This window comes from Phascolarctos cinereus, unplaced genomic scaffold (assembly GCF_003287225.1).
Source record: "Phascolarctos cinereus isolate Bilbo 61053 unplaced genomic scaffold, phaCin_HiC Scaffold_4;HRSCAF=312, whole genome shotgun sequence".
Lineage (NCBI taxonomy): Eukaryota > Metazoa > Chordata > Mammalia > Diprotodontia > Phascolarctidae > Phascolarctos > Phascolarctos cinereus.
Window position 1 is genome coordinate 555386982 of NW_027555847.1, and position 20245 is coordinate 555407226.

At 37.4% G+C, this 20245-nt stretch overlaps 1 protein-coding gene across 4 annotated transcripts in view; it reads left to right on the forward strand.

Annotated features, from left to right (window-relative positions):
• KIF13A (kinesin family member 13A) overlaps window positions 1–20245 on the forward strand; it is a 245689-nt gene that overhangs the window by 84927 nt on the left and 140517 nt on the right. For all 4 annotated transcript variants that reach the window (XM_020986811.2, XM_020986812.2, XM_020986813.2 and 1 more), the window contains exon 3: window positions 4078–4090. In XM_020986811.2, coding sequence (XP_020842470.1) covers window positions 4078–4090 — 13 coding nt within the window. The remainder of the gene's footprint in view (window positions 1–4077; window positions 4091–20245) is intronic.

A 20245-nucleotide genomic window follows, 5' to 3' on the forward strand; every position in this document is an offset into this window, starting at 1 on the left:
ACTCACACCTAAAAAAAATGCTGTGCCATTTAGTAAATTATACTTGTGGCATTAATCAACAAGCATTTATTAAGTGCAAACTCTGTGTCAGGCACTGTGCTAGGCACTAGTCATCCTAAGAATATAACAATCCCTATTTACAAGAAGCTTGAATTCTAATGACCACGTATATAAGCATATACAGAATAAATATATGAGTAAATAAAAACAGATATAATGTAGCTAGATACGGGGAAGTAGAATGTGGTTTATATCTTGAAGAAATAGAGGGTCTGTGATACTAAATAGCTTGCTCACATCTGGCCCTTACTAAGGAAGAGGCCAGAATTCTGAAGGGATGAATTAGGACAGTGACTGTCCTTCTTTCTTCTGTCCATTCTGTCTATATCCATTCTAAGCATGTCACACTGTACTCAGGAAATGAGAGGGAAAGGGAGAAGAGTTATATTGATATTCTTACATGATCTTTCAGCATTCTGAGTAAAGGGCCAGATTGTTTTAAGTGCTCAAAAACTGTGAAATAAGGTTTGTTTCCTGGGTGGGTGGGGGAATGAAACATTATTGGAATGGTGATGAAGAAAGGGTCATTTCATTATTGGCCAGCTGAGGAGGTAAAAGCACTCCTGGCTACAAACCAGCACTTGGTCTTTGCCACTAGTGGTGATTGGCATGCAGCTGTGGTGTAGAGGAAACACTTTAGAATCTCAGAGAGCTCTCTCACATTCTGTGTGGGCAATCCTGGCCTCTATTCCTACCTATCCTATTACCATTTAGTTAACTGAAATATGAAACATAAAATTTATTAACTTGATCAATGCTAGTTATGATTGCTGTGGTATGTAGAAGTTATAGTTTTTGCCAACAAAACTTTTAAAAGACTTCCCATTTTTTAAGGGAAGAAAAAAATATATTGGGTTTTAGAGTTAGAGATGCTGCACATGAGGTTTTCAATAATGTTTTACCTGCTCTGAGCAGATGCTTTCCATAGCCATGTGCAGAATAAGTACTGTTCCTTGGTACACATTTCTAGCTTATGAAATAAAAGGCAAAAACTTTCTTAGAATTAAAGCTGAGGGTGTATTAAGTTGGCAGTAAATATTTACCTCCTCTAAAAATAGAAGGCTTTTGAGAATAATTTGATAACAACTGGTGGAACTAGTTATTCTTGTATCTAGGCTGTGGCTCCCCATCTCAGATCAAAGGAAAATAGTGTAGCTATTGTGCTCGCTTTACAGCCCTGTGTAAGATATTTGTTAAGAATTTCTATCTCTCACCCAGATTTTTTTTTGTCACTTAAAAGTTATTTTATTATTTTCCAATTATATGTAAAGATAGTTTTCAACATTCACTTTTATAAGATTTTGAATTCCAATTTTTCTCTCTCTCCATCCTCCCCTCCCCAAGATAGTAAGAAATTTGACATAGGCTCCTCATATACAATCAAATTAAACATATTTCCACATTAGTCATGTTTCTCACACAGATTTCACATGTGGACTGGAGTGAGGAACAGAAAGAGGTGCTTTTCTTTAATTTTTTTTTTTGCAGTTTCAAGGGAAAATAAAAAGCATTAGCTTAACAATTCCAGTTATAATAAGATAAATAACCCATACAAATGTAATAGACCTTCTTTCCCCATAGACATGAAAGGGTGAACTCCTCTACCTGACTGTGGACCACATATGTGTTCATTCATCTGTCTCATGCTTTGGCTTTGGTTCTTAATTTGGGCTCTGGGAGCTAAGTGAGGGCTGTGGTAACTGAAAAAGAACTCTGTGCTATTTTTGCTTCTACCTTTTTTATTCCCATGCCCTTTCAGTGGAAAGTCAGTTTTCTCATCCTGAGTTCCTTCTTCCTTTTAAACAAGACCTGAAGCTATGGTATTTCTTCCCCTTTCTCATGAGAATAGGGCTGAATTGCTAGTTTTGAAGCTAACAAATTGGTATGGTCCAATGGAGGTCAGGAACAGTTCAGTCAACAGAATCAAGCATCTTTGAATGTTAGAGCAAGAAGGAACCCTAGAGATCATTGATTCCTAGCTTCTTCATTTTTATTAATTGTGAATCTGTTTGCAAAACCTCTCAGGTTGATTTCTGAACACAACTTCTTTTCAGAATTTTACCCAAGATTTATTTGTAGTTATTTCTAACAGTGAACAGGTGATTATAGAGAAACAAAAAATAAAGTTTTACTTTGTCAACATTGAATTGTATAAAGAATACCATGGAGTTAATGGTCCATTAGTTTTCCTACCCTCCACCCCCAACATTTAATTGTATAAAGAATACCACCTAGATAATATAGTTCATTAGCTCAGAGTTTAGAATCCATATATGTATATGAGAATGCTGTGAACATTTTTAGCTAAGTGATATCAGAGGAATTTCCTCTAGTGGGATTTTAGTAAGATTGCAAGGTGTTTTTGAGTAGTTAGTATAAGGATAAAAGCAAGATAAAGATTTCTGGAATAGTAGCAGAGCTAACAAGTGGTTAGTATACAAGAAAACCTATTGATTGGGCCTGGTGGTACCCACATGTCACCACTGCTGCCTAGGAAACTAAGTCTGGTGGGTTTCTTGAGCATAGGGAGTTCTGACCTGCAGGAAGCTAAGTGGGTGTCCCCACTAAGTTTAGCATTACTATGTTGAGCTCTTGGTAATGAGGGTCTACCAGGTTGCCTCAGGAAAGGATGAACCAGATCATGTTAGAAATGGAACTAGTCTAAGCTCCTGTGATGATCAGAATAGGACTAGACCTTAAATAGCCCCTGTATTTCTAACCTGGGTGAGCTAGAACAAATCTTTAAAAAAACAAACAAACATTGGGTGGGATGAGGAGCTCTCGTGGACTGAAATTGAGGAATTTTATCTGCTTAATAAAAAGAAATCAGCGTCATTTGAATTTGAATGGAAAGAATGCCGTTAGTGGCACACTGTCACTCTTCAATGACATTTTGTAAAACAGAAGAGGCATTCATATATCAATGTATTATATTCACAGGGTGAATTTTATAGGTATCACTTCACCAAAAGAGATTAGTTATAGCCATGTCACATAATGCAGTAGAAAAACCACTGGATTTAGGAGTTGGAAGATGTAGGTTTAAATCTTTGTTCTGAGGTTTAGTAGCTATACAGCGGTGGATCTGAACTTCATTTATAAAAGAGGTAAATGACAGTACTTATTCTGCCTCCTTTGCAGGAGTGTTTTGAAAAAAGTACTTGGTAAATAATAAAATGCTGTGTGAAGGCAGGCTGCAGCCATCATTTGTTACAGTAGTCTCCCATTGGGGTGACGCTTCACAATTTTCAGTGTCCTTGCTCTCTTCCCTGCTCCCCACCCCACCTCAGCACTCAAGGGCTGTGCTCATTATTCCATTTATGTAATCAGTTGATAACTTCAAAGATAAAATGCACTAGGAGAAAGTGAGGTTCAGCTCTTAACAGTGGTTAAAAGAAACTACTTTAGGTGGGCTGTGCAGCAGCTTTCTCACTTCCAAAATACAAGTTTGCCTTATCTATTTGTATGAAAAGTGACATGAGGTTAATAGAATACATAGATAACTTAATAGTTTGATGGAAATTGCTGTATAAATAAAAGTACATATTTATCTTCATGTAACTGTAAAGTACAATATTGGTTTTATGAAAACCACATGAAGTCTGAGAAACTGCTACATTTTAAAAGCATATGCTCTAGAAGATTTAATCACATGTTGCAAAGATGGTGACATTTTTCTTGGCTTGGTATCTGCTGTAATATGCGTCCCTGGAAACTTTAAAAATCTCTCTGAATGATTCAGTGGGCATTCTCCCCCTGTTAAAGGAGAAGGCACATTCTTTTGTATTTCTTATGAAATTTTTGAGCAACGAGTTCATGTTAACACTGCACTTAATGGGTTAAATTTTTTACATTGTCTTCTGACCACCATCTATGAAGTGGAAAATGTGCAGAACATATTAAAGCCCCAGATTCACCTTGTGTTTCTTCTTTTCTCTCTCTTTTCATTCCCTCTGATATGGTGGCTGTGCTGGCAACCTTTCCTACAATGCTACTCATTTTGTTTCCATCATCAAGAAAACCACCCAAGGTAAGTGTCGATATGTTGTTTGGTTTGTGTATATTGGCTCAGTAGCCAAGGGAATTGGAATGATGTTTGGAATATTCTGACAGTGACTGTCTGGTCCATCACATGACCTTCATGTAACACTTCTCCACTGGCAGTGTGTACAGATTTTGAAGAAAAATGACCCTTTCAAGTCAAACACAAGCTAAAGCACAGATACTTAAGGAAAGGGGGGAAGAAAGTAAAAGAGTAGCATGTTTCCTGGTATCACTGATAGGATACAGTTGCTTTTAGTTACTCAAATGAACAAACATTTATTAGGCCCTGTGCTAAATTAAGGATACAGTAATGAACAAGCTAGTCCTTACCTTCTTGGAATGTGTAGTCCAGTGGGGGAAATAAAACAGGATCACAAATATCTCCATCACAAATGAAAAATGTGCTAAATGACTGGGAGATACATAAGTGTAAGAAAAAGATTTAAAAGAGCTCCGGAGAGAGGACTTTCAGGTGGGAAGACACATAGGCTAAATAGAGATAAAGATGGGGTAGGTTTAGTAACTCAATTCAATAAACATTTTTTAAGTATTGGCAGTTAAGTGAGTTTATGTGTGTATTTTATAGATGTGCATACATACACATGCACACATGTATACACATTTGATATGCATATATTATATGCCACTGTACACACCTGTGTATGTGTACACGTATACATACATGTGCGTGTATATATGTGTGTATGCATATATGCATGTGTGTATGTGTGTGTGTGTGTGTGTGTGTGTGTGTGTGGTGTGTGTGTGTGTACATACATGCTTCTGCCTTCAAGGAACTTATATTACTGTATTGAAGTTGGAGAAATCTATTACCTATCATAGATAAGTATAATACAAGGTATAGTGTAATGGAGGCAAATGAAGGGTATGAGGAAAGGTTGTTGTTGAGTTGAGTAATTTCAGTTGTGTCTGCCTCTCTGTGTCCCTGTTTGAGGTTTTCTTGGCAAAGATACTGGAGTGGTTTGTTATTTTTTCTCCAGCTCATTTTGTATATGAAGAAACTGAGGCAAACAGGGTTAAGGGACTTGGCACAGGGTCACACAGGTAGTAAGTGTCTGAGGCCAGATTTGAACTCAGGTCCTCCTGACTCCAGGCCAGACCTTCTATCGCCTGAGTTATGTAGCTGCTCTTCAAGGAAAGTATCCTAAGGAAAACTTCGAGAAAGGAAGAAACACTTTCACGTGGGGTGAGGTCAGGGAAGGCTTTGTGGAGGAGGTAGCAATTGAATTAATCTCTGAGGAGAAAAGAGGGTTTCAAACAGGCAGATAGATAAAACATTTGCTATTTGCCAGATACTATGCTAACCAAAAGAGGAAGGAAACACATTCTAAGAATAGATAACTCAGTTCCATAGAAAATCTCCAAATCTTCTTTTAGACATAAATTTAACCTTCTCCCAAGTAAACTGTTCCCCAGAGCTACCAATGATCAGCAAAATCTACTGATTCAGGTTTTATTCCTTTCGTTCTATGCAACATTTAGTAGAGGTGTTAAAACAGTGAAAAAGCCAAAGATAGAAAGTAGAGAAGGGGTAAAGATAGGCACCAATAATCTGGATAATCATATCTTCAATAATTGAGAACTGACTGTATTATCTGTGGGTATCTTCATGTGTGCCAAAGGAGCCTGTGCACTTGGTATTAAAAGAGTTAGAAATCCAACCTGTTCCTGGCCCATGGAACTGGCCACAGCTATGACTCACTGAGAAGTAGCCAATCACCTGCAAGATGAAGAAGGTATCACTATACCTCTTCTAGCTTCAGATTCCTCATCTGGGTGTTCTGGCCTAGAACTGGGATGGTTGAGTTTGTTTCTGGAGCTATATAGGCTAAGTTGATTCTTGGAACACTTGAAACCCTTGCTAGGGGAGGGAGCGATGGTGGAGGTGGGAGGGAATTGTTGAGGATATTGCCTATAAAGTAGACAACCTGAATAATTTCTGTGCCAGTCAGGAAAGTATGGATTTCCTTTTTTTTTTCCACTTTCTTTCTCCTCTTGCTATTAATCCCCTGAGGTTGTAGGGCAAGATGCCCAGACTTCTAATTTTCCTAGTGTTTTTTCTTTTTTTTTTTTAAACCAGAGATAGTACCAGCCACTTGAGCAGTCTTGGACATATGAAAAGATCTCTTCTATGGGTTTAATGAGGGAGACTTGCCATCTATAATAATTTCATCATTAGCAGGACCTGAAAGAGGAGTCAATATACCTCTTGCTTCCCACTGGCATGGCCAGGCACTTTGTCTGCCAACCCTGTTATTGCTGTCATCTATGGATCTTTAGGAATTATCCAACTTAATACAATGACCCCATCCCCTAGATCAGGGATGGGGAACCTGTGGCCTCAAGGCCACATGTATCCTTCTAGGTCCTCAAGTGCAGCCTTTTGACTGAGTCAAAGTTTTACAGAATGAAACCTTTTATTAAGGGGATTTGTTCTGTGAAATTTGGATTTAGTCAAAGGGCTGCACTTGAGAACCCAGAGAGCCACATATGGCCTTGAGGCTGCAGGTTCCCCACCCCCTTCCCTAGATCATAGTCTTCCTCTTCAACCTAACCCTTTCTACTCTCTTTGATGATTTTTATCACTCATGTTTGCTGGCTTCCTTCAATACTCAACTTAAATGTCACTTTCTCATTCAGTCCCCTTATCTCCTAGAGCAGTGGGTGGGGAACCTGCAGCCTCAAGGCCGCATATGGCCCTCTAGGTACTCAAGTATGGCCCTTTGACTGAATCCAAACTTTACAGAACAAATCCCCTCAATAAAAGAATTTGTTCCATAAAACTTGGACTCAGTCAAAGGGCCACAACTGAGGAACCTAAAAGGCCGCATGTGCCCTTGAGGCCACAGGTTCCTTACCCCTCTCATAGAGCATTTTCCTCATATTAACCTCCCTCTATTCTCTATATGTCTTGTAGGTAGTTAGCTATTTACACGTTGTCTCTTTGATTAAAATGTAAATTCCATGAGAGCAAGGGACTATTTTTGTTTTCCTTTGTATCCACATTCCTTAGCACTACGCGTAGCACATAGTAGTAGCTTAATGAATGCTTATTAACTGATCAACAATACTGATAGCTCTTATAATACTGAGAAGCAGTGTAGTATAATGGAGAGAGAGATGGCCTCAGAAGCTGGTTCAAGTCCCAACTCTAACAAACAATGGCTTATGTGACCCTGGGCAAGTTGCTGCAACTTTCAGTGCTCTAAAGCATCTCTGTAAGATTAAAAGGGCCAAGTAGAGGTCCTGGGGCACTCTGCTTGAGAACTTGTAGCAAGTTAACATGGGATTATTAGTGACTATTCTTTGAATACTGCCACTAAGCAGTTCCTAAACCATCTGTATTTTCATCTACCCTCTATCTTTCCATTCTTCCCATAAGAATATCATTATAAACTTTATCAAATGCTTTGATAAAAATCTAAGGAAAAGAGTATTGCCCTGATCTTCTAATTTAGCAATCGTTGTAAAATGAAATAAGTGTAGTCTTGTTTTTGTATGACCTTGTATGACCTGTTTTTGATGAAGCCATGCTGATTCTTTATGACCATGGCTTTCCCTCCCCTAGATTTTCATCTTTAATAACATTCTAGAGTTTTGCCAGAAATCCAGGTCAAGCTCAGTGGTCTGTAATTTGCAGGGCCCATTCTCCTCCTATTAGTCACCCCCGACCACCTCTTCCTCTTCCTCCTTCATTTTTAATTGAGATACCATTTACCCTTTTCCAGAATATAATTCACTAAATGTTCATAAGGTACCTACTATGTGCAAGGCACTGTGGTTACAAAATCCTGTCTTCAAAGAGGTTTACATTTAATGTATATGACATCATTCATTCAACAAATATTTATTGAATTGCCTGCTATGTGCAAGGCACTTTGTTAGGTACAATTCCATGATCTTACCACACTGTAGAGCATACTAGAATTTCTTAGTGGAGAGAGGGGACCAGATAAATATTTTCCTTTTCTCCTTGGCAGGGAAATCTTGATAGAGAGGTAGAGAATATTTAGAGTTAAATGAAACATTTTATCCATCCATTATAGATCTAAAGATACCTAAGGATAGTCTTGGTGGGAGTAAGGCCATTTCATCTTGTGAGACAGGCAGGGGTAAAGGAGGAGAGAGTGGCGGAAGGTACCTGAGTGGCAGGCGATGAGGAACAGGGAAGAAGAAGAAGTTCACAATGATTGGATTCAATTTTTTCTGTAAAATATGAAATAAGAATCTCCACTAAAAGAGTAGGGGGAAGAGGTGCCATAGAAGGCTTGAGGTGGGATGAAAAAGTTTGGAAGAGCTGCTATGGAGAGTGGGATAGTGAATTGATAAGGTAGGTATAATAAAATTACCTAGCAGCAGTAAGGACCCAGTTGAAGTTATGTAACATAAATTTATAGTGGATCCAGTCAAAATGACTATGTGATTTTCTCCACCTTCATTCAACAAAACATGTGTAGGCATTCCCCTTATCCACTATTAAGCACACTGCTTGTCTTGTAATCCCATCAAAGGCAATTGCAATACTAATTTTTCTGCCTCATCTTGGACCCCTGAAATTCCTTTCAGCAAGAATTGTTTGAGTTCTTTCTATTTCTTAATTTCTATTAATTATCTTAGAGCACTATATTCAGAAAAGCAAAATTCTTAAAAATCTCAAAACAATTTAAAAAATCCAATATTTAAAAAAAAACCCTAAACCATTTCATCTTTAATAATTTGCTAAATGCATTTTAAGGAAGAACACTGTCAAATGATACTGCTTATGAAATAGACTTAACCATAAAGATGGGTAACCAAAATGGGGAGAGAACTTGAAACTGTATCATAAGATTAGTAGAAGGGATCTAGGGGTGTTTAGAATGGAGAAATGCTGTTTTCAGATATTTGAAGGAAGATCACTTGGATTTGCTTTGCATAGTTCCAGAGGGAAAAGCTAGGGCTAATGGATGAAAATCACAGGGAAGTAGATTTTAGCTTACTATAAAAAAATAACATCCTTTTCTTTTAAGACAAGTAGGCTCCCTGTCATGGGAGGTCTTCAGGCAGAAGCTATATAAGCAATGAACAGGGATTAGGAGGACCAGAAAAAGCAACTCTAAGATCTCTGTGAACTCTACAGATAGATAGATAGCTTCCTTCTTCAGGCCCTCCCCTCAATACTAACCAAGTTTCTTTATCTTATGTGTGAGGATACTGAGTGGCATGGGATATCATAAAAGAGACCTTATTTCTTTATTCCTTGAGGTTGATCGAGTAAAGATGGGTCTAAGGAGGACCTGGTAGAATGTAACCTGGTCCTGAGTCATTCTGGGCAAAATGGTATCTTGGAGGCTAAATGTCTTGAGCCATATCATTTGTAGATTTAGGTTGAGAATGAGCTCACTTCTTCCAACCTGTTCTTTGGATGCAAAATTTCTCATTGGCCACATATCATAATGACTTTATCAATTTTTTTTAGACTGGTACGACCTTGTTCTAGACTAAAGGCCTTGGTCTCAACCTAGTCTGAATACTATTCATCCCTAGTACTGTGCCAATATTTGGCTGGCCAGGCAATAGACTTGAAAATAATAAGTGACAGAAAAAGGATTAAACTATAGGTCCCATGCCAAATGTACATGGTCCATTAAAGTCAAGATTATTCAAGCAGTAAATGTTAATCTATTCCTTTCCCTTTCCCCTACCTTTTAATGTACAGGAATGATGATTTCCCAGAGTCAGCAGATAAATAATGTAATATGTGCTCAGTTCCAAGTTGGTTTTTCAGTATTTTTTTTTGTAAGAAGTAGTGTTTAGTACTTGGAATTTACCCCAAATTACATTTTGGATTACTGTTAGAGAAACTGTTATATGGTCTTTATCAAAAATTAGAATGTGGAAGAAACTGAAATACTACTGTTTATCTCTTTCTGGCTGCCTTAGGCAACAAGTGAAATAGAAATAATTAATTTTCATGAAGTATAAATCCATTCTGAATGGTACATTAAGAAACTGGAATGTTTAAAACAGTTTTAGCGTTGAGGTTATACTTAGTTGCTTATAAACTGCCAGTATTTTTATTTTTAAAAAATTAAATAAATTTCCTAAACTCTATTAGATTCAGGAAATCTGGTAAAATGTTTGTGCCTCTAACTTTCATTGAACCAGATCTTTTTCTCCTTGGTGCCTCATTTCCCTACTCTTGAATATGAGGCTGAAATACTTTAGGCTTCCTTTTTACTACTTCATAGAAATGGTGTTAGAATTAGCTAAATCTTCATGATGCATTTTAAATGCTTTGACATCTTCATAAATAGGCAGTACAGTTTGTAATAATCTGAGTTAATCTTTTATATTAAAGGAAATAGTCTCTCCCTTTTTTCCAACAAGTCATATCAAATTTATGTAACTCTCTTATGGTGGGAATTAAAGCTTTTACTGTTAAAATTTAGTGAAAAGAAAAGCTGTATTTTATTGTTCTGTCTTGGTGCCAGCTAGCTAAAATTCTCAAATTAAGGCTTGAAACAATTCAGTGGATGATAGTTTTGGAAAATGATAAAGGCATATGATATAATACTAATGTGCCATGAAATACTGAATATGAAGAATTTGGAGAAGTACATAGGAAGACTTATATGAAGTAAAGTAAGCAGAACCAAGAAATAATATACACAGTGACAATAATGTAAATGGAAAGAATGACAGTGACAACAAATCATAACTATAATGACCAAGGTTGGCCTAGCAAAAGAGTCTAGGAAATGTGGTTCCCTCTCTTCATTTCAGAGATGGGGGATTATGGATCTGGAACATAGTATTAACTATCAGTTGATATGAAGAGGGAGGGAGTAAGCATTTACATAGTGCTTACTGTGTGCCAGGCACTATCAAAGTTCATCATCACACAATGTGGCTATTACTGTGTACAACATTCTTCTGGTTCTGCTCACTTCACTCACAATCAGTCCATGCAAGTCTTTCCAGGTTTTTCTGAAGTCTGCCTGCTCATCATTTCTTATAGCACAACAATATTCCATTATAATAATATAACACAACTTGGGGTAGAGCCAAGAAGGCAGAGTGAAAGCAGTGACTTGCTTGAGCTCTCCCCCAGAGCCCTCCAAATACCTGTGAAAAATGGCTCTAAACAAATTCTAGAGCAGCAGAACCCACAAAAAGACATAATGAAACAAATTTCCAGCCCAAGACAACCTGACTGGGAGAGGAATGCAGTTCAGCATGGGCTGGCAGTCAAAGGCCAGGCCTCAGTGAACCTGGAGCAGGCCTCAGAGGACTGAATCATGGGCAACTATGGTGCTTTCCAGACTTCTCAACCCACAAACTGCAAAGACAACTTAGAAGGTCAGTAGGAAAAGTGTGTCTATGGTAAGAAAGAAGCTTGGTCCCAGTCCCAGTCCCAGCTGCAGCCCTGGGGCGGCAGCTGCTTCCTGAGCTTTCTGCCCACAGACTGAGGGAGAATCAAGTGGCTGATCAGAGGGCTGGTTCAGGATACTCTTGCTTTGCCCGTGCTTGGATCTGGGTCACAGTTCTGGGTGGCGGTTCTGGGGCAAGAAGGAGCGCTGGCATGGTGGAACTTGTGGTGGTGTAGAGAGAATCCTCCTCACAATTCCAATGCAGAAAAAAGTGCTTGTGGTCACACATAGACCAGAGCACAGGCCAGGAAAGGAGTAAACACCTCACCCTTGATCATACCACCATGGAAGAACTGAAAACTTACAGGTCCCTAGAAATATCTCTGAGAATAGCTGCACAAAACCCCTGAAGCTTGGGACAGTACATTCTCCACACTGGAAGAAGACCTCCTCCTTAACAGAGAGTTTAAAACTCAAGAAATTGCCTGGGATCATGAGCAAACTGCACAGAAAAATCAGACCATAACATCTTTCTTTAGTGACAAAGAAGATCAAAACATACAACCAGAAGAAGACAACAAAGTCAAAACTCCTACATCCAAAGCCTCCAAGAAAAATATGAATCAGTCTCAGGCCATGGAAGAGCTCAAAAAGGATTCTGAGAAGCAAGTAAGAGAAGTAGAGGAAAAACTGGGAAGAGAAATGAGAGTGATGCAATAAAATCATGAAAAACAAGTCAACAGCTTGCTAAAGGAGACCCAAAAAAATACTGAAGAAAATAACACCTGAAAAAATAGCCTAACCCAAATGGCAAAAGAGGTCCAAAAAGCCAATGAGGAGAAGAATGCCTTCAAAAGCGAGAATTGGCCAAATGGAAAAGGAAGTCCAAAAGCTCACTGAAGAAAATACTTCTTTAAAAATTAGAATTGAGCAATTAGAAGGTAGTGACTTTATGAGAAATCAAGACATTGTAAAACAAAACCAAAAGAATGAAAAATAGAAGACAATGTGAAATATCTCATTGGAAAAACAACTAACCTGGAAAATAGATCCAGGAGAGATAATTTTAAAATTATTGGACTGTCTGAAAGCCATGATCAAAAAAAGAGCCTAGACATCATCTTTTAAGAAGTTATCAAGGAAAACTACTCTGATATTCTAGAACAAGAGGGTAAAATAGAAATTGAAAGAATTCACCAATCACCTTCTGAAAGAGATCCCCAAAGGAAAACTCCTAGGAATACTGTACCCAAATTCCAGTTCCCAGGTCAAGGAGAAAATATCATAAGCAGCCAGAAAGAAACAATTCAAGTATTGTGGAAACACAATCAGGATAACATGGGATTTAGCAGCTTCTACGTTAAGTGACCAGAGGGCTTGGAATATGATATTCTGAAGGGCAAAGGAGATAGGATTACAGCCAAAAATCACCTACCCAGCAAAACTGAGTATAATCCTTCAGGGGAAAAAATTGACATTCAGTGAAATAGAGGACTTTTCGAAGCATTCTTGATGAAAAGACCAGAGCTGAATAGAAAATTCAACTTTCAAATACAAGACTCAAGAGAAGTATTAAGAGGTAAACAGGAAAGAGAAATCATAAGGGACTTTCCTACATGGAAAGATGATATTTGTAACTCATGAAACCTTTGTCAGTATTAGGGTAGTTGGAGGGAAAAAAAATTATTTGTATATAGAGATAGATAGAGGGCACAGGGTGAGTTGAAGATAAATGGGTGATATCTGGAGAATATAAGGGGTGAGAGAGGATTATACTGGGAGAAGAAGAAAGAGAGAAGTAGAATAGGGTAAAATATCTTGCATAAAACAGACAAGAAAAGCTTTTACAGTGGAGGGGAAATGGGGGAAGGTGATAGGGAAGATTCAAGTGAATCTTATTCTCATAGGATTTGGCTTAAGGAGGGAATAACATACACACTCAATTGGGTATGGAAAGCTATCTTACCCTACAGGAAAATAGGGGGTAAGAGGATAAGAGAGTAGAGAGATGATAGAGGGGAGGGCAGATTGGAGGATGGGGTAATAAGAAGCAAACACTTCTGAGGAGGAACAGGGTCAAAAGAGAGAATAGAATAAACGGGGAGGAGGGGCAGGATAGGATGAAGGGAAATATAGTTAGTTTTTCACAACATGACTACTATGGAAGTGTTTTGCATGACTACACATCTATAACCTATATCGAGTTGTTTACCTTCTCAATGAGGGTAGGAGGAAGAAGGGAGAAAATTTGGAATCCAAAGTTCTGAAAACAAATGTTAAAAAATTGTTTTCACGTGCAAGTTGGAAATAAGATATACAGGCAATGAGGTATAGAAATCTATCCTGCGTTACAGGAAAATAAAAGGGGAAGGGGATAAGAGAAGAGGGGGAGATAGAAGGGAGGGCAGATTGAGGGAAGGGGTATTGAGAATGCATGCCATCTTGGGGTGGGGGGAGGAATGAGATGGGGAGAAAATTTGGAGCTCAAAATCATATACCACAGCTTGTTCAGCCATTCCCCAATTGATGGGCATCCCCTCAATTTTCCATGTAAAAAGTACATTTTACAACCTTGTGAGATATGTGCTATAATTAGCCTCATTTTACACTTGGGGGAACTGAGGCAAGAGGTAGCTAAGTGACTTACCCAGGGTCACACAGCTAGTATATATTTGAGACCAGATTCAAACTTAGGTCCCCTTGACTCTAGGCCCAGTGCTGTATCCACTGTACCACCAGCTGCCTCTAGTATGCTGCCTAGTTTTGCTAAACTGGTCTTTTTCTTTTTTCTTATTTCTAAACCTTCATTACAAGGGATAGAAGAAGGCTGATTTTTTTGGAAATGAATATGATATATAGGAAAAAATCCTTCAGAACTAAGAAAAAATTAAAAAATTATAGTCATAAAAAAGTTCTCATTGGTTATTATCAGTAGCCTTGCTTGTCATGGTCCTCAGTAGGGACCTGGAACAAAATCAAACCTCATGTTTTCACTCCTCAAATACTTGTAGAGTAGATGAAAGGCAGAGAGTACCAAGACTTTTGAAGAAATGTAAAATATAGATACTAGAAATAAGTTTATGACTTTTGTTCTTTGCTTTGGCCTAATTTTGGTAGAATGGTGTGAAAGATGTGCCATTTTATCAGGTGTTTTTAATACCTACTCTGTCCTTCGAAAGGGAAATAAAAGAACCCCCAAAATGACAAAATGATATCTACAAGCAGGAGGAATGAGAAGTGTGGCCAAAACTGCACAAAAGAGGGCATCTTATTAGATGAGACTTAAAAATAGATATTTGAAAGAGGAGATTCTTAAAGGCAGCTGGGGCTAGAGATATGAACAGTAGAATGAATTTGCAAAGAGAGAGGAGGGAGACAGCAAAAAGAGACAGGTGGACTAAACTGACTGTGTGTGTGTGTGTGGGAGGGGTGTATGTAAGAACCTAGGAAATCACTATTGTTTTACGTTTGGGAGTCAGAAATATTCCTTTTTGAGAATGTTTTGAGAGACTAATAAATATAAAGTTGATATACTGAGCAAAATGCAGAAATGAAGTGCCGGTGTGTATTCTGTATTTCAGATGAAGAGGTTGTAGCTGGATTGTAGATAGTTGGAATTGCACTTAAGTTTCCAAACCCCTAGAGTACCTGTGCACTACTCTTATCTTACTAGGGAGCTCTTGATGGTCATGAAAGTGATTAGAGAAAAAGTTATTTGCAAATTTGAATCAGCATTTACTAAATAAGAAATATGTGCTTTCCAAAGTTCTCTATATTTTAGCTTTTATCCAAAAAAAATTTTCTTAAAAAATATTTTCCCATGAGTCTTGGAGTCAGGAGGACCTGAGTTCAAATCTGTATTCAGACATTTACTAACTATGAGACCCTGGGCAGGTCACTTAACCTAGATTGCCTCCAAATAAATACATACAACATACATACATACATTCATAAACAATCCTTAAAATTAAACATAACAAAGAACCATAGAGGGAGAGATGACTTAGGTATTTAACTCCTCTTCTGTCACCTCAAATAAACTAGTAAAACATCACCAAGTAGAGTAAATTCAATGATAACAGTAAGAAGAAAAATTGAAAAAATTAAATACAGGGTAATTCTTACAAAACAAAAAACCCAAAACACAGCAAAAAATCAAAACCTGAACACAAGCTTGTTAGTTTCCTCCTCATTTTTTGTTCTACACACACACACACACACACACACACACACAGAGCTGTGCTTGTGCAGAGGAGGTGGCCTCATGTTCCAATTGGTAGCTTCAGTTTTAGGCACTAACTTAAGGAGTCAACCCCATGATAGTGTCTCAAGGGGATCTTCAATCACTGAACATATTGAGCCCCATCAATCAGATTAGCCCCAAGAAAGGAGCTGGCTGTGCAGGTGTGAGAAGCCCAGGGAGGAAGATTGTGAAGGAAAGAGGAACCTAGAAATCCAGGGTTGTTTATGACTATTTAGTTTAGCATAGGGAAAAAAAAACAGGTAGTAGAAGATTGAGAAAGGTGGTAAAGTGGTTCTTAGGGCAGATTCATGTATTTGAAAATATGTTAACAAAATGAAAAGGAGAGCACTCTATCAAGAAGACTAGAAAATAAAAGGAAAGTAAAATCAAGTTATCAAAATGAGCAAGGTAAGAAAAAAAAGAAATAAAAAAGAATGATTAAAACTGTATATATTATGTGCTAGCAAACTCAAGAATTTAAAGGAAACAGGTGATTACCTACAAAAAATATAGAATGACATAATGAATGGAACATGAATTAGGGATCTTAATCCAATCTTAGAAAATAAATTTGAAGAAGTCATAGAAGACCTAGCAGGAAAAAAGCCCTTAGTCCAGATAGGTTCACAGTTAAATTTTATCCAATATGTAAAGAGCAATTGATACTTATGCTACATAACTTATTTTCAAAAACTGAGAAATGAAATTTTCTTCTAAACTACTTTTGTGACACAAACACAAAGAAAGAAAACTATAGATTAAAATCATTAATGAATACGGATCCAAAATTTTAAATGAAATCCTAACAAAAAGATTGAAGTAATTAAAAAAAAATTACCTATCCTGTAAGCAAGTTTGATTCTTTTTAAGGATGCAAGGATGGCTTAACATTAGAAAATGATCCTTTTTGTTTTAAGAAAAACTAACAAATTATATTAAGCCCCCAACCAACAAAATTCATATTTATATCAGTAGATGAATAAGAATAAAAAGACTTTGGAAAAATACAATACTCAATCTAAGAACCCTAAAAGGCATAGGCATAGAAAGCTACTTTTCAGTATGATAAGAAATATGTATGTATAGGAAAACCTAAAGCTAGCCTTATTTGTGATTAAGAAACACCAGAAAATTTCCAGAAAACAGGAGTCTTTAAAGCTAGCCTTCTTTTCATTATTACTCAATACAGTCCTAGAAGTTGCCAAATCTAATAACCTTTTCTCAATCCTCCTCCCTTTTTTTTTTTTTTTAATTTTTAACCTCTCTCCAGCTTTTGAAATGATCAGTTCCTCTCTTCTCCTTGACAATCTCTTCTCTGTAGGTTTTTGGGATACTACTCTCCTGGTTTTCCTCCTACCTGTGTGACCACTCCTCAGTTTTCATGCCCATTAGTTGTGGATGTCCCTTAGGACTATCCTGGACCTTCTTTTCTTCTGCCTCTATACTATTTCACTTTGTGATCTCATTAGGTCCCATGGTTTCATCTCTATGCAGATGACTGTCAGAGATGTATTTGTCCAGTCCTAATCCTTTTCCTTACCTTCAGTCTCATCGTTTGGACGTCTCAAACTGGCTATCAGATATCTTAAACTTAACATGTCAAAAACTGAACGCATTATCTTTTCCCTCCTGACCTTCCTGTCTCCTATCTTCTCTATTACTGTTGAGAGTACCATCATGCTTCCAGTTACTCAGGCTTGCAACCTAGGTGTTTTACTTGATGTCTTACTCTTACTTCTCATATCTAATCCTGACATTTTGTAAATCCTGCCATTTCTATTTTTATAGTATTTCTTGTGTAAACCCCCTTCTCTCCTCTGACATTGCCACTGTCTGGACAGGCATTACTCCTCCCACACCTGGACTATTACAACAGCTTCCTGTCACAAATCTTTTTTCATTTCAGTCCATTATCCACTCAGCCATCAAATTCTTCTTCCTGAAGGAAAAGTCTAACCAACTTATCTCCCCCATTCATTTATTTCTAGTGATTCCTTCTTGCCTCCCAGATAACTATGAAATCTGTTTGTCTTTTAAAGCCCTTCATAACCTTACTCCTTTCCACTTTCCAGGTCTCTTTCACCTTACACTTCTCCCCCTCACAAACACATGCCTCTGGACGTTATCTTAGTAGCTTAAATGTCCATAGCTCTTTTAAAAAATTTTTAATTAATTAATTTGTTTAGTCTTCAACAATCACTTCTATAAGCTTTTGCGTTTTAAATTTTCTCCCCGTACCTCCCCAAGATGGCATGCAATCTGATATAGACTTTACATATACATTCCTATTAAACATATTTTCACATTAGTCATGTTGTAAAGGAGAATTAGAACCAATAGGAGGAACCACCAGAAAGAAGAAACAAAATAAAACAGAAGGAAAAAAAAGAGCAAATAGTATGCTTCAAACTGCATTCAAACTCCATGGTTCTTTCTCTGGATGTGGATAGCATTTTCTATCCTGAAACTTTTGGAGATGTCTTAGATCCTTGAATTGCTGAGAAGAGCTAAGTTTATCGAAGTTAGTCGTTGCACAATGTGCTGTTACCGTGTACGACGTTCTCCTGATTCTGCTCACTTCACTCAGCATCAGTCCATACAAGTCTTTCCAGGCTTTTCTGGAGTCTGCTTGCTCATCATTTCTTATAACACCATAGTATTCCATTACATTCATATACTACAACTTGTTCAGCCATTCCCTAATTTATGGGCATCCCCTCAATTTCCAATTCTTTGCTACCACAGAAAGAGCTGCTATAAATATTTTTGTACATGTGGGTCTTTTTCCCATTTTTATAATCTCTTTGGGATACAGCCCTAGAAGTAGTATTACTGGGTCAAACGGTATGCACAGTTTTATAGCTTTGGGCATAGTTCCAAATTGCTCTCCAAAATGGTTGGATCAGTTCACATCTCCACCAACAATGCATTAGTGTTCCATTTTCCCACATCTTCTCCAGCATTTATCATTTTCCTGTTTTGTCATGTTAGCCAATCTGATAGGTGTGATGTGGTACCTCGGAGTCATTTTGATTTGCATTTGTCTAATCAATAGTGATTTAGAGCATTTTTTCATATGACTATAGATAGCTTTAATTTCTTCATCTGAAAACTGCCTGTTCATATCCTTTGACCATTTATCAGTTGGGGAATGAATGTCCATACCTCTTGACCCAGATATTCCACTGCTAGGTATATGCTCTCCAGGACGTCAATGGGAGGTGGGGGGAGCCCCATATATACACCAAAATATTTATAGCATCACTTTCTATAGCAAAAACTGGAAGCAAAGTAGGTGCCTATCAATTGGGAAATGGCTAAATATATAACATAAATATAATGGAATGTTACTATGATGTAAGATATGGCAGGCATGATAAATATAAAGAATGTGGAAAAGATTTATTTAAATCATAAACAGATGCAAAGTGAAGTAGAGACTGAAACAATGTATATGGATTAGACTAACAACCAAACAATTGAAATTGGATGTTGTGAAAATATGAAACATGTTTGGTCGCAAAGAAGAGATAGAAAAAGACATGTACTCTCTCATTTGCACAGGTATGTGTGTGTGTGGGGGGGGCAATGTAACATTGCATATAGCATCGTATTTTTTTTTCAATGTGTTGATTATTTTGCTATTTTGTTCTCTTCCTCCTCTTTAAAAATAAACTTTAATTGTTATAAGGAATAGCTTTTAGGTAAGATGTAGAGAAGGAAATAGAGGGAAATGTAGGTGATATAAAAAAATATATATATGCATATATATATAAATCCATTAACAAAAGAAAATCCTTACATTTACTCTGTGCTACACACTGTGTGGGTTACAAAGATGATTTGGATATGGCCCTTATCTTTAAGAATCTTACAGTCTACCCAAGCAACCTGGAATAAATGCCCTAAGAGAGTTATAAATGAAATGCTATGGGAATTCGTATTGGGGAAAGATCATGTTCAGCTGAAGTAAGAGGTGAAAATGAGCTATAATATGACTTTTTCCCACTCATTTGTTTTATGTTCTTGGAGAAGTCATTCAAATCAAGATTCAGCTTGTAATAGATAGAGCTCTGGACAGGCAGTCACAAAGACCCAGGTCACCATTCTGCCTCAGGCAGTTCGTAGCTGTGTGACCCTTTGCCTCTCTGTGCCTCAATTTCTCATCTGCAAGAGGAGGGAGTTTGACTTGATAGCAACCAAGTTCTCTTCTAGATTTTAGTATGATTCTATGAAATGTCTTTGTTTCTTTCTAATTTTAAGCATATTAAAATAGTAAGCTGTAGTCCAAGGCACTTGTTTTTGCATGTGAGAGGTAATAGAATTGATGCCACTTTTGCACAAGTATACTCTTAATACTTTAACATAGATTCCATGAAAATTTCCAGAGCGGGATCAAAAGTTTAATTCATTTGCAGTTATGAGGTCATGGGATGAAAACTCAGGTTAGAGAGATTAGCTTTTGAAAAGAGTAGACACTTCTTCCTCCAAGAGTACTAACTAAGGAGAGCGTGGGTCAGATACA